The sequence below is a fragment of the Pipistrellus hanaki genome (assembly GCF_964339955.1).
Source record: "Pipistrellus hanaki genome assembly, chromosome: 15".
Classification (NCBI taxonomy): domain Eukaryota; kingdom Metazoa; phylum Chordata; class Mammalia; order Chiroptera; family Vespertilionidae; genus Pipistrellus; species Pipistrellus hanaki.
This window is the reverse complement of record NC_140517.1, coordinates 43,179,645-43,189,683: the sequence shown is the minus strand read 5'-3', so window position 1 is coordinate 43,189,683 and position 10,039 is coordinate 43,179,645. Positions and strand designations below refer to the sequence as shown.

The following is a 10,039-nucleotide window of genomic DNA, read 5'->3' as shown; positions in this document are numbered from 1 at the left end:
TGGGCTCCGCACCGCTTCCCTGCAGGCCGCGCCCCTTCCATCTGGACTCCGCCCTTTCCTTTACCCACTGGTCCGCCCCATACCTTACCCTCCTAGCCCCGCTCCGCTAGGACAGAAGCCACGCCCTCCTCTGGTGTTGCCCCGCCCCTCCCGCCCTCCGGCCCCGCCCCCAGCTCCGCGCTGCCGCGCCTTCCCCGCCGCGGCCCCGCCCGCCCCGCCGAGCCGAGCACAGGGCGGCGGCGGCGGCGGGAGCAGCCCGGGAGGAGGAGGAGGCGGCGGCGGCAGGGATGGCGGCGGCGCGGTGGGCTCGGTGGAGATGAGTGCCCGCGGCCCCAGGCCCAGGGCGGCGTGGCCGGAGTGGGCGGGGGTCCCGATGCAGGCCCGAGGGGGGCCATGGGGCAGGTCCTGCCGGTCTTCGCCCACTGCAGTGAGTAGGGGCAGGCCCCGGCCTGGTGTGGGGCCCGGAGGCCCGGGTGGGCTCCTCCCTGGATCCTGTCCGCACCACCCCGCCGCGGGAGAGCGGGGATGGGGGAGGGGGTGACGGAGACAAAGGATGCTCTCCCCTCCCTCCCCCCGCGATCTAGCGGCCACGGGGGCGACCGGACCCGGAGGACTTGAGTGGCACAGGGCAGAGTTGGGGGGCACTGGGATTAACTGGGCCCTGGCACTGGGATGGGCGGCCAGGCCTCGCCCCGGGATGCGGACGTTTGCCGGGAGCTGTCCCTGCGCCTGGTGCTGGCCGCAGCGGGCGGGCGGGGAGGGCGGTTGGGTGGAAGGATAGAACCAGGATGGAAAAGAGAGGTCTGACCGCCCCCCCACTCCCCATCACCCACCTTCGCACCCCACCTCTGTCTTCTACCCTAACTCACAAGCAGCCCGACCTCGCCCAAAGTGTTCAACCTCCTTCCCCTGGGAAGCAGCCATTCCTGGGTTGGGGCGAGGACTCTGGGTCCCTCCAGGCTTTACCGATGGTTAGTAGTAACCCTGGAAGAGACTCGCTCTGCTCCAGCCCTCTGACCCTGGCATCCCACTCCCCGGCTAAGGAGACAGATGGGAGCGGAGGGCGGCTGATTGCCGTTTCCAACGGGTACTGAGCACCTCCCGCAGGCAGAGCCCCGAGCTCGGCAGCTGTGAGGGGCTGGATTCCACACCTGGAGACGCCTGGTCTGACCCTCGCGGTCTCTGAGCCCCGGGCTCTGGTAGTCCTGGTCTTTCATTCTGTCCCGCACTCCCGTGGTCCTGACAGCTGGGGGTTTCCGCACGCTCAGGTCTAGCCAATGGCATGTCTGGGAAGTCCAGATGCCCAAATTCCAAGAATTTGTTATTTCAACATTTTCGAGTATCATCCCCAAATTCTACGGTCTTCACTGGGCTTATAATGGGTGATCTCCCTTTATATAATCTCCCACCCTGTTTATCATCCCTCATCTCCCACCCTTCTTCCCCTCAGTCATCCTGCTCCAAGCTCACGTTTGCTCCTCTCTTTCCTCAAACATGCCTGCATCAGACCCGAGCTTTTCTGTCTGCCTGGAAGATCCTGCCCTAAATACCTGCATGGATTCTTCACTTCATTCAGACCTCTGCTCAAATGTCATCTTATCAGAGAAGTCTTCTCACACCCTCTCAGGGTCTCTTCCCTTATCAAGCTTTTTTCTCCTCACTCTTAAAGCACCAGCATCATATATTTACTTGTTTGTTGTCTGTCTCCTCTATAAGCTTTTGGGGGCAGGGATTTTGTCTGTATTGTTCTCAGTTGTATCCTTGGGGTTAAAGCAGTGCCCAGCACATAGTGGGCTTTCACCAAATGGTTGTTGAAAGAATGAGTGAATTGATACCTCCTAAAATTCCTAATTTGAAGAATTTGAAATTAGGGTTCCTGGACTTGAACTTCTAAGACTGAGCTTCCGATAGAAATGAGTTAGGCTGCCGAAACTGGTGTGGCTCAGTGGATAGAGCTCCAGTCTGCGGACTGAAGGGTCCTAGGTTCGATTCTGGTTGGGGGCATGTACATTGGTTGAAGGCACATCCCCAGTAGGGGGTGTGCAAGAGGCAGCTGATCGATGATTCTTTCTCATCGATGTTTCTAACTCTCTATCCCTTTCTCTTCCTCTCTGTAAAAGATCAATAAAATATATATTTTTTTAAAAAAAGAAATGAGTTAGGCTTTGCCCAGCCAGTGTGGCTCAGTGGTTGGGTGTCAATCTATGAACCTGGAGGTCACGGTTCCATTCCTGGTCGGGGCACATGCTGTGAGGGGCTGGATTCCACCACTGAAATCCCAGTGTGGGGTGTGGAGGAGGCAGCCAATGAATGATTCTCTCTTACCATTCATGGTCTCTCTCTCTCTCTCCCTCCCTCTTCTTTCCTTTCTGAAGTCAATAAAACTATAGCTAAAAAAGAAACAAGTTAGGCTTTACAGTCTGTGTGCAAATGCAAAGGCCCTGGGATTCAAATATTCTAAGATTCCTTAACTCTGACCATCCAAGTTTCCAGGACGGGCGCACTCCAGTGATTCAGTCTAAACTTCTAAGAATCCTTTTTTAAAAATATATTTTATTGATTTTTCACAGAGAGGAAGAGAGAGGGATAGAGAGTTAGAAACATCGACCAGCTGCCTCCTGCACACCCCCCCCCCCACAGGGGATGTGCCCGCAACCAATGTACATGCCCCTGACAGGAATCGAACCTGGGACCTTTCAGTCCGCAGGCCGACACTCTATCCACTGAGCCAAATCGGTTTCGGCTAAACTTCTAAGAATCTTTTATTTTTCCTCCCCTCTCCCAGAAGAAGCTCCATCCACAGCCTCCTCCACCCCTGACTCCACGGAAGGTAAGTGTGTGTGTGTGTGTGTGTGGGGGGGGGTCGGGATGTAAAAATGCGACCTGAAAGAGGCTCATAGCTGGGCAGGGGGCTGAGGAGAGCGGTCAGGGTCCGAGGAGGAAGAGGAGGAGGAGGAGGAGGAGAGGAAGAGGGGGAGGGGGAGGAGGAGGAAGAGGAAGGGGAGGGGGAGGAGGAGGAAGAGGAGGGGGAGGAGGAGAGGGAGGAGGAGGAGGAAGAGGAGGGGGAGGAGGAGGAGTTCACGCCCTCCTTTGCTCACTGCTGGAGGGAACGACGACTCGGATTTCCGGGAGCTGCACACAGCCCGGGAGTTCTCGGAGGACGATGAGGAGGAGACCACGTCGCAGGACTGGGGCACCCCCCGGGAGCTGACCTTCTCCTACATCGCCTTCGACGGCGCGGGGGGCCCCGGGGCGCGCCGGGACTCCGCTGCCCGCCGGCCCCGGCCCCAGGGCCGCTCCGTCTCGGAAACGAGAGACCCGGCCCCCCAGCCCGGCCTGGGCGACAGCCTGGAGAGCATCCCCAGCCTGAGCCAGTCCCCGGAGCCCGTGCGCCGGGGAGACCCCGACGCGGCTCCCCGGGCCCAGCGCACCCCGGAGGGCCTGGGGCTCCGGCTGGACCGGCTGGACTGGGAGGCCCGGGGCGCGGGGTCCGGGGAGGACTCCGCCACCAGCAGCTCCACGCCGCTGGAGGACGAGGAGCCCGACGGGTCCGAGGCCAGAGGGGCTGGGAAAGGTGAGCCGTCCCCACGTGCTGGGGCCAGGCGCGAGGGGCGGGCACTGAGTCTCTTCTCAGGGCACCTCCGAGGTGCGAGCTCATGGCCTTCTCTCCCTAACGCGCCAGAACTGGACCTACAGCTCGGATTCGCTCAGTCCTCGCCGCCCGGAGCCTTGACTCCACAATCCAGCCCTGGCTCTGGGACCCCCCAGGCCCGGACCCCGTCCCCACCCGGATCTGGGGATTCGAACTCGTGGCCTGCCGAGCCCTCGCTGGACGAGAAAGAGGAAGAGTCTAGGGGGCAGCTGGATCGGGAGCCAATCACGGGGCAGTGCCTTGTTAGCACGGACCAATCAGAATTCACGCTGGAACCACACCCTCTAGGTAAACTGCTTGCATGGAGGCGCTCCTTCGTTTTTTTCTAATATATTTTATTGATTTTAGGGAAGGGAGAGGGAGAGCTAGAAACATCAATGATGAAAGAGAATCACTGATTAGCTGCCTCCTGTAGCGAAACCCAGGCATGGGCCCCCGGCTGGAATCGAACCCAGGACCCTTCAGTCCACAAGCTGATGCTCTATGCACTGAGCCAAACCAGCTAGGGCGAGGGTTGCAATTTGCAGGGACCAACTTCGCGAAGGAATGGAGGGTGGAGAAGGGAGAAGCATTACTGTTGGCTGGACACGTTAATTCCGCCCTTTAAATGCCCATTATCTAAGATTGCCATGGGCTTTTTAAATATAAATTTCCACTGGCAAGTAAGCCCTTCTGCTAGCGTTAGGATGGGCTGATTGCTTGGGGGGATGGGGGGGAGGGGGATCCCTCTTTTGGAGTGCTCCCCCTAGAGGCTGATTTTGGACAGGCCAGATCCCAGAAAAAATATTGCTCTCTCTTCTGGATGTGGCCGTAGGACACGTATAAAAACCCTGTGCCTTTTGCACACTCTCCTCTCCCTGACCACATCCGCTAGCCGGCGGCCAGCAGACGCTGCCGTCCTTTAAGATGCGCTCAGCCTCCGCGAGCCGCTTGCAGACCCCGGGGCTCTGGCTGTCTACAGAGAGAACCGCCCCCTTTTGGAGTCGTCCCCACCTCCGTGGCGAGCCATTGGCCGGGGACACAGGGCCCCGCCCGCCCTGCTGCCTCCCTCCGGGCTCCGCCGAAGCGGGCAAAAGCCCCGGAAAGCGGTGGTGCCCGCAGCCCTTCCCTCGGAGCAGAGATGGGGAGTAAAGGTGGGCCTGCGGGGCGGGCGGGCTGGGGCTGGGGGACGGCGGGGAGGGATCCAGATTCCCCACCGCCCCCAAATCTGCGAGGATGATCCCTATCGGTCCCGGGTTCCCCAGGCTGCAGGCTGAGGCTGGGGGCGGTTTGGGGGTGTCGAGGGAGAGCGTGGAGGGAGCGTGGGGTACCCTCTTCTCCCAAGACGGGGCTTTGGAGTCTGAGAGCAGGAAGGCGCCCTCCCCCCAGCCTCGGGCCCAGGCGGCGCTGTCACTCAGCGGCCGGACGGGCCAGCACAGCTGCGGGCCAGGCCCCCTCCCCCCCGCGGGCCTAAACTTAGCCCCCGCCTCGGGCGACCCGGCCCCTCCCCCAGCGGCTGGCGCGGGCCTTGGGGAGCCTGCGGGGGAGGCCCCTGCGCCGGGGTGCGGGGGTGGCCTGCCCCAGTTAAAGGTGGATGGGAGGTGTGTACAGGGAGGGTGCGAGGGGAGTCAGACTCTAAGAAGAACTGTCAGAGTTTGACTGGAGCGAGGGTGAGAGGATGGGGAGCAGCGGGAAGGGTCTGGGCTCCTGGTTCAGGGCTCAGATGGGAGCGGATTCTGGGGAGGCGGATGCAGTGTATGTGGTTGAGGTGAAACATTGGGTCTGGAGGTTACCGATTGGACCAGAAAGCGGTCAGAAAATTGGGTGAGGGCTGAGGAAGGAGGATGGTGCTTTTAATACATTTGGGACTCAGAACAACGTGCTGGCAGGGATATCACTTTACACGATCAGGTTGCCCCAAAGTAGAAGGAGCAGGGACACCCACGGCCCGGCAGGATGCTGGGGAAAGATCCCCATCCCGCTGTGGAAGTGAGCATTGTTACAGTCCTGCTCGTAAGCCTCCTGACAGCCTGTGTGACATCCCCCCAGCCAGCCATTCCCCCCGGGGTTCTCTCTCAGGAAGAGAGATCTGTAGAAGGCTGGTGCTGGCAGCACTGTTATGGGAAGGAGGGTGGGAAACTGGGAATGGCCCAGCAATAATTATATGACCGGATACAAGGACAGGGAAGCTACACGTCAGAGAATCGCGGCCACTCTGAATGAAAAAGAATGAAGAGCTATTCCAGTTGACTAGCAGGGAATTCTAGGAGGGAAGACAGAGCGAGGTATGTGTGATGCAGAAAAGTGTGTATGTGATTCCATCTTTCATAAATAATGGCCAAAAATGGCGCCCACACATAGTCTATGCCTGGAGTAAGATAAAGAGACGTGAGGAGCAGAGGGAGGCGATATGGGATAAAAGAAGACACTGGAATGTCGGGAACTGGGTTAAGGCTGACACGGCTGTGTCTAGGGGTCATGGCTCGGCTCTGAGACAGGAGGTGAGAGGTCAAGAGGTCAGCCAGGCCCGGTCCGAACCCCGGCCTGACCGCCCCCCTCCCCCGCAGTGGCGGACTTGCTGTACTGGAAGGACACGAAGACGTCGGGCGTGGTCTTCACGGGCCTCATGGTCTCCCTGCTGTGCCTCCTGCACTTCAGCATCGTGTCCGTGGCCGCCCACGTGGCCCTGCTGCTGCTCTGTGGCACCATCTCTCTCAGGGTTTACCGCAAAGTGCTGCAGGCCGTGCACCGGGGCGACGGTGCCAACCCCTTCCAGTGAGAACCCCGGCCCCAACCCGGACTGTCCAGACCCCGGTGCTGACCCTGAGTCATGACCCATGACCTCAGTTCAGGCACCAGCGTCTCACCCTGATCCTGACCCGTCCTGTTCCTCTTCCTGGCTCCAACCTGCCCCTGCCCCTGACCAAACCATGCTCTGACCCTTCCCTCCCAGCCCTAACCTGGAATCCTAACCTCTCAGCCTTCATCCTGGATCCCGTATCCTGACCCTGACCTTGACCTTAGACCTCTACACCTGGCCTTGCCCCAAACCCCACTTCTTTTTTTTTTCTTCTTTTTTTAAATATATTTTATTGACTTTTTACAGAGAGGAAGCGAGAGGTACAGAGAGTTAGAAACATCGATGAGAGAGAATCATTGATCAGCTGCCTCTTGCACACCCCCTACTGGGGATGTGCCTGCAACCAAGGTACATGCCCTTGACCGGAATCGAACCTGGGACCTTTCAGTCCACAGGCCAACGCTCTATCCACTGAGCCAAACCAGTTTCAGCCCAAACCCCACTTCTTTTTTTTTTTTTTTCTTAATATATTTTATTGATTTTGTACAGAGAGGAAGGGAGAGAGACAGAGAGTTAGAAACATTGATATGAGAGAGTCATTGATCAGCTGCCTCTTGCACACCCCCTACTGGGGATGTGCCTGCAACCAAGGTGCATGCCCTTGACCGGAATCGAACCTGGGACCTTTCAGTCCGCAGGCCGACGCTCTATCCACTGAGCCACACCGGTTTCAGCCCAAACCCCACTTCTTGCCCTTGTCCAGCCATACCTCTCAGCCTGGGCCTCCCCTCCTCTCCTCCCCGCCTGCCCATGGAGTCACCTCACACCCTGTGTCCCCGCAGGGCCTATCTGGACGTGGACCTGACCCTGACTCGGGAGCAGACGGAGCGTCTGTCCCAGCAGATTGCCTCGCAGGCGGTCTCGGCGGCCACCCAGCTGCGGCATTTCTTCCTGGTAGAAGACCTCGTGGACTCCCTCAAGGTGCCCCGAGCCCCCCTCCTCCCCTGGGTTCCCAGCACGCTCCATCCTGCCCCTGGGGGGGAAGAGGGCCATTTCAGGGTGAGCTCGCAGCCTGGGGAGCTCTGCTGACCCTGACCCTCCCCCCACAGCTGGCCCTGCTCTTCTACATCCTGACCTTCGTGGGTGCCGTCTTCAATGGTTTGACTCTCCTCATTCTGGGTGAGCTGGGAAGGCCGTGGGGGGCCGGTGAGGAGGTGGGTCCCTGAGGGGGACGGGGACCTGGATGGGATTGTTCATCTCTCGTGAGGACCCTGACCGCCCCCCCCCATCTCTGTGCCCATAGGAGTGATCGGTTTGTTCACCGTCCCACTGCTGTACCGACAGCACCAGGTGAGTGTGGCAGTGCTCTGGCTGCCCCCCCCTACAGTCAGGGTCCCATTGACAGATGTCCCCACCAGAGACAAGAGGACCCGCTGGTGTTTCTGCTCCAGAAAAGACCCAGTCTGACTGACGTAGGTCCCAGCCGGCCACAGGTGCTCTGGCTGCTGCCCGTCCATAGAGCTAGTGTCTAACAAACATTTAAACGGCCAGAGACAGGCATTTTTAAAATATATATATTTTATTGATTTTTTTAACAGAGAGGAAGAGAGAGGGAAAGAAAGTTAGAAACATTGATCAGCTGCCTCCTCCTGCACACTCCCCACTGGGGATGTGCCTGCAACCAAGGTACATGCCCTTGATCGGAATCGAACCGGGGACCCTTCAGTCCTGAGCCAAACCAGTTTCGGCTGGAAATAGGTATTTTGATTGTCAAGGCCTAACAGAGCCAGGACTTGACGGACATGCCCCAGCCCAAGGTAACGGATGCTCCCCCTGAGGTCTGACGGGCAAGTCCTGGCTGCAGGGAGTCAGCCTCACTGATGTCTCCTGTCCCTGGCACAGCCTCAGACGGAACAACACGCATCCCAGCCAGAAACAGGCGGACAGGTTCAGGCCTTCTCCCCCTGGCACCACCAGAGACGGACAAACACATATTCCAGCTGCAGACAGACAGACAGACAGACTGACGCCATCTATCCTCACACCGTAGTCTGGGTCCGATGGACACCATCCCAGGTGGACCGACGGACACTCTCACGCCCTAAAACAGGGCCAGGGCCTGCCGTCTCCATCAGAACCGGTGGGTGACTTTTGCCCGGGATGCTGACAGAACCAGGGCCAACTGACATACATCCTGTCCAGAGACAGACAGAGGGACTGACACTCCCTCCTCCAGCGCCGCTGAGAGTCAAATAACACGTGTCCCTGCCAGATAGTCCTGCCTTCCTCACATGCTGGAGCCATCCAGACTTCAACGTCAACCAACTCTACGGATTAAACTAGTATTTAAACCAATGACAGCTGACAGTAATGCCGCTACTTTCACACTATGCCTGTACACACACACACACACACACACACACACACAACACACACACACAACACACACACACACACACACACACACACACACACACACCCCTCACTCAAAGACGAACAGTCATGCCCAGGAAACAGACTCACTGTCAGATTCTCCAGTCTACCTGACACCACTCCCCACACAGAGTGTGGCCCGACCGACCGACGGACACTTCCACTTGAACTTCTGTCTTTCCGGGTATTTTGTCAGGATTGGTGGGTCATCCATCCCCCCAAACCCTGATTCGGATGTGGGGGAGAAAGCAGCCTCCTGCATAAACTAGGAAGAGGGACCCCCTCTAATCTCTCCTTTGATCCTCTCTTGGTCTCCCCAGGCCCAGATTGACCAGTATGTGGGGTTGGTGACCAATCAGTTGAGCCACATCAAAGCTAAGTAAGGGCACCGGATGGAGATGGGTGAGATGGGGGCGGGGGGAGGGGGCGGTGAGAACTCCCCATTCCCTGTCCCTAAGTCTCCTGGGGCTGAGTGCCCCCTTCTCAAAGTAGGGTGCCAGACGATTCCAACGCAAGCCATGCAGTGGAGGGCAGGGCTCCCTTTGGGGACTCAGCTAGCTCCCCCACCCAGCTTTCCCTTCAGCTCTCTCCTAAGTCCTCAGAATTGTTCATTCTGAATTCTCAGCGTCTTGCCCCACGTGACTCCACCTGTTTCTCCCTCAGGATCCGAGCTAAGATCCCAGGGACCGGAGCCCTCGCCTCCGCAGCAGCCTCAGTCTCCGGATCCAAAGCCAAAGCCGAATGAAAAAAGGGCATCTCTGTCTGCGGGACGCCTGCGCCCCCCTCCCCCCCCCCACACACACACCTGCAGCCCTCCGTCCCCCTCTTCCGTCTCCCTTCCCTCCCCACCCTCTTCCCTTCTCAGCCCCAGCCCTATCCGGGCGGGTGTCTGCAGCACGCACACCAGGCGCTAATTGCCTGAGCGGCCAGGACTACATTTCCCAGGAGGCTCTGCTCTAAGAGCCCAGGAAAAGCGAGGCACCTTGGCCGAGGTCCTGCTGGTACTTGTAGTTGTCTAGCGAGGGCACCCGCCCTGCACTTACCCAGCCGCCGCTGGAGGCGCCGGGAGGGGCTGGTGTCTTCTGGACGCTGCTGGGCCCAAGCCAGGGCTTTGCATGGGGCCCAGGGGAGGCCTGAGCTTGGGTTTACACTGGAATAAAGACTTCTGTGGAAAA

General features: G+C 58.9%; 1 protein-coding gene across 3 annotated transcripts; it reads left to right on the top strand.

The window, feature by feature from the left end:
• The first annotated feature begins 210 nt into the window (after window positions 1-210).
• Window positions 211-10,039, top strand: RTN2 (reticulon 2). Of its 3 annotated transcripts, none has more exons than XM_084906081.1 (10): window positions 211-427; window positions 2,789-2,831; window positions 3,105-3,574; window positions 3,683-3,940; window positions 6,199-6,406; window positions 7,274-7,412; window positions 7,541-7,610; window positions 7,735-7,781; window positions 9,185-9,243; window positions 9,528-10,039. In XM_084906081.1, exons 1-10 carry the CDS (start codon window positions 394-396, stop codon window positions 9,607-9,609), a joined length of 1,410 nt encoding a protein of 469 aa, XP_084762207.1. In that variant the 5' UTR covers window positions 211-393; the 3' UTR covers window positions 9,610-10,039. The 3 variants fall into 3 exon arrangements, with proteins under 3 accessions (XP_084762207.1, XP_084762206.1, XP_084762208.1); XM_084906080.1 differs by having other exon boundaries at window positions 2,786-2,831; XM_084906082.1 differs by lacking the exons at window positions 211-427; window positions 2,789-2,831; window positions 3,105-3,574; window positions 3,683-3,940 and adding an exon at window positions 4,649-4,785.

Excerpts from the sequence above, each read along its gene's own strand:
- RTN2 (XM_084906080.1), top strand. The coding sequence starts at position 394 with ATGGGGCAGGTCCTGCCGGTCTTCGCCCACTGCA. Across the intron at positions 7,611-7,734 it reads TTTGACTCTCCTCATTCTGG|GAGTGATCGGTTTGTTCACC; the intron begins GTGAGCTGGGAA and ends CTGTGCCCATAG. Across the intron at positions 7,782-9,184 it reads TGCTGTACCGACAGCACCAG|GCCCAGATTGACCAGTATGT; the intron begins GTGAGTGTGGCA and ends TGGTCTCCCCAG.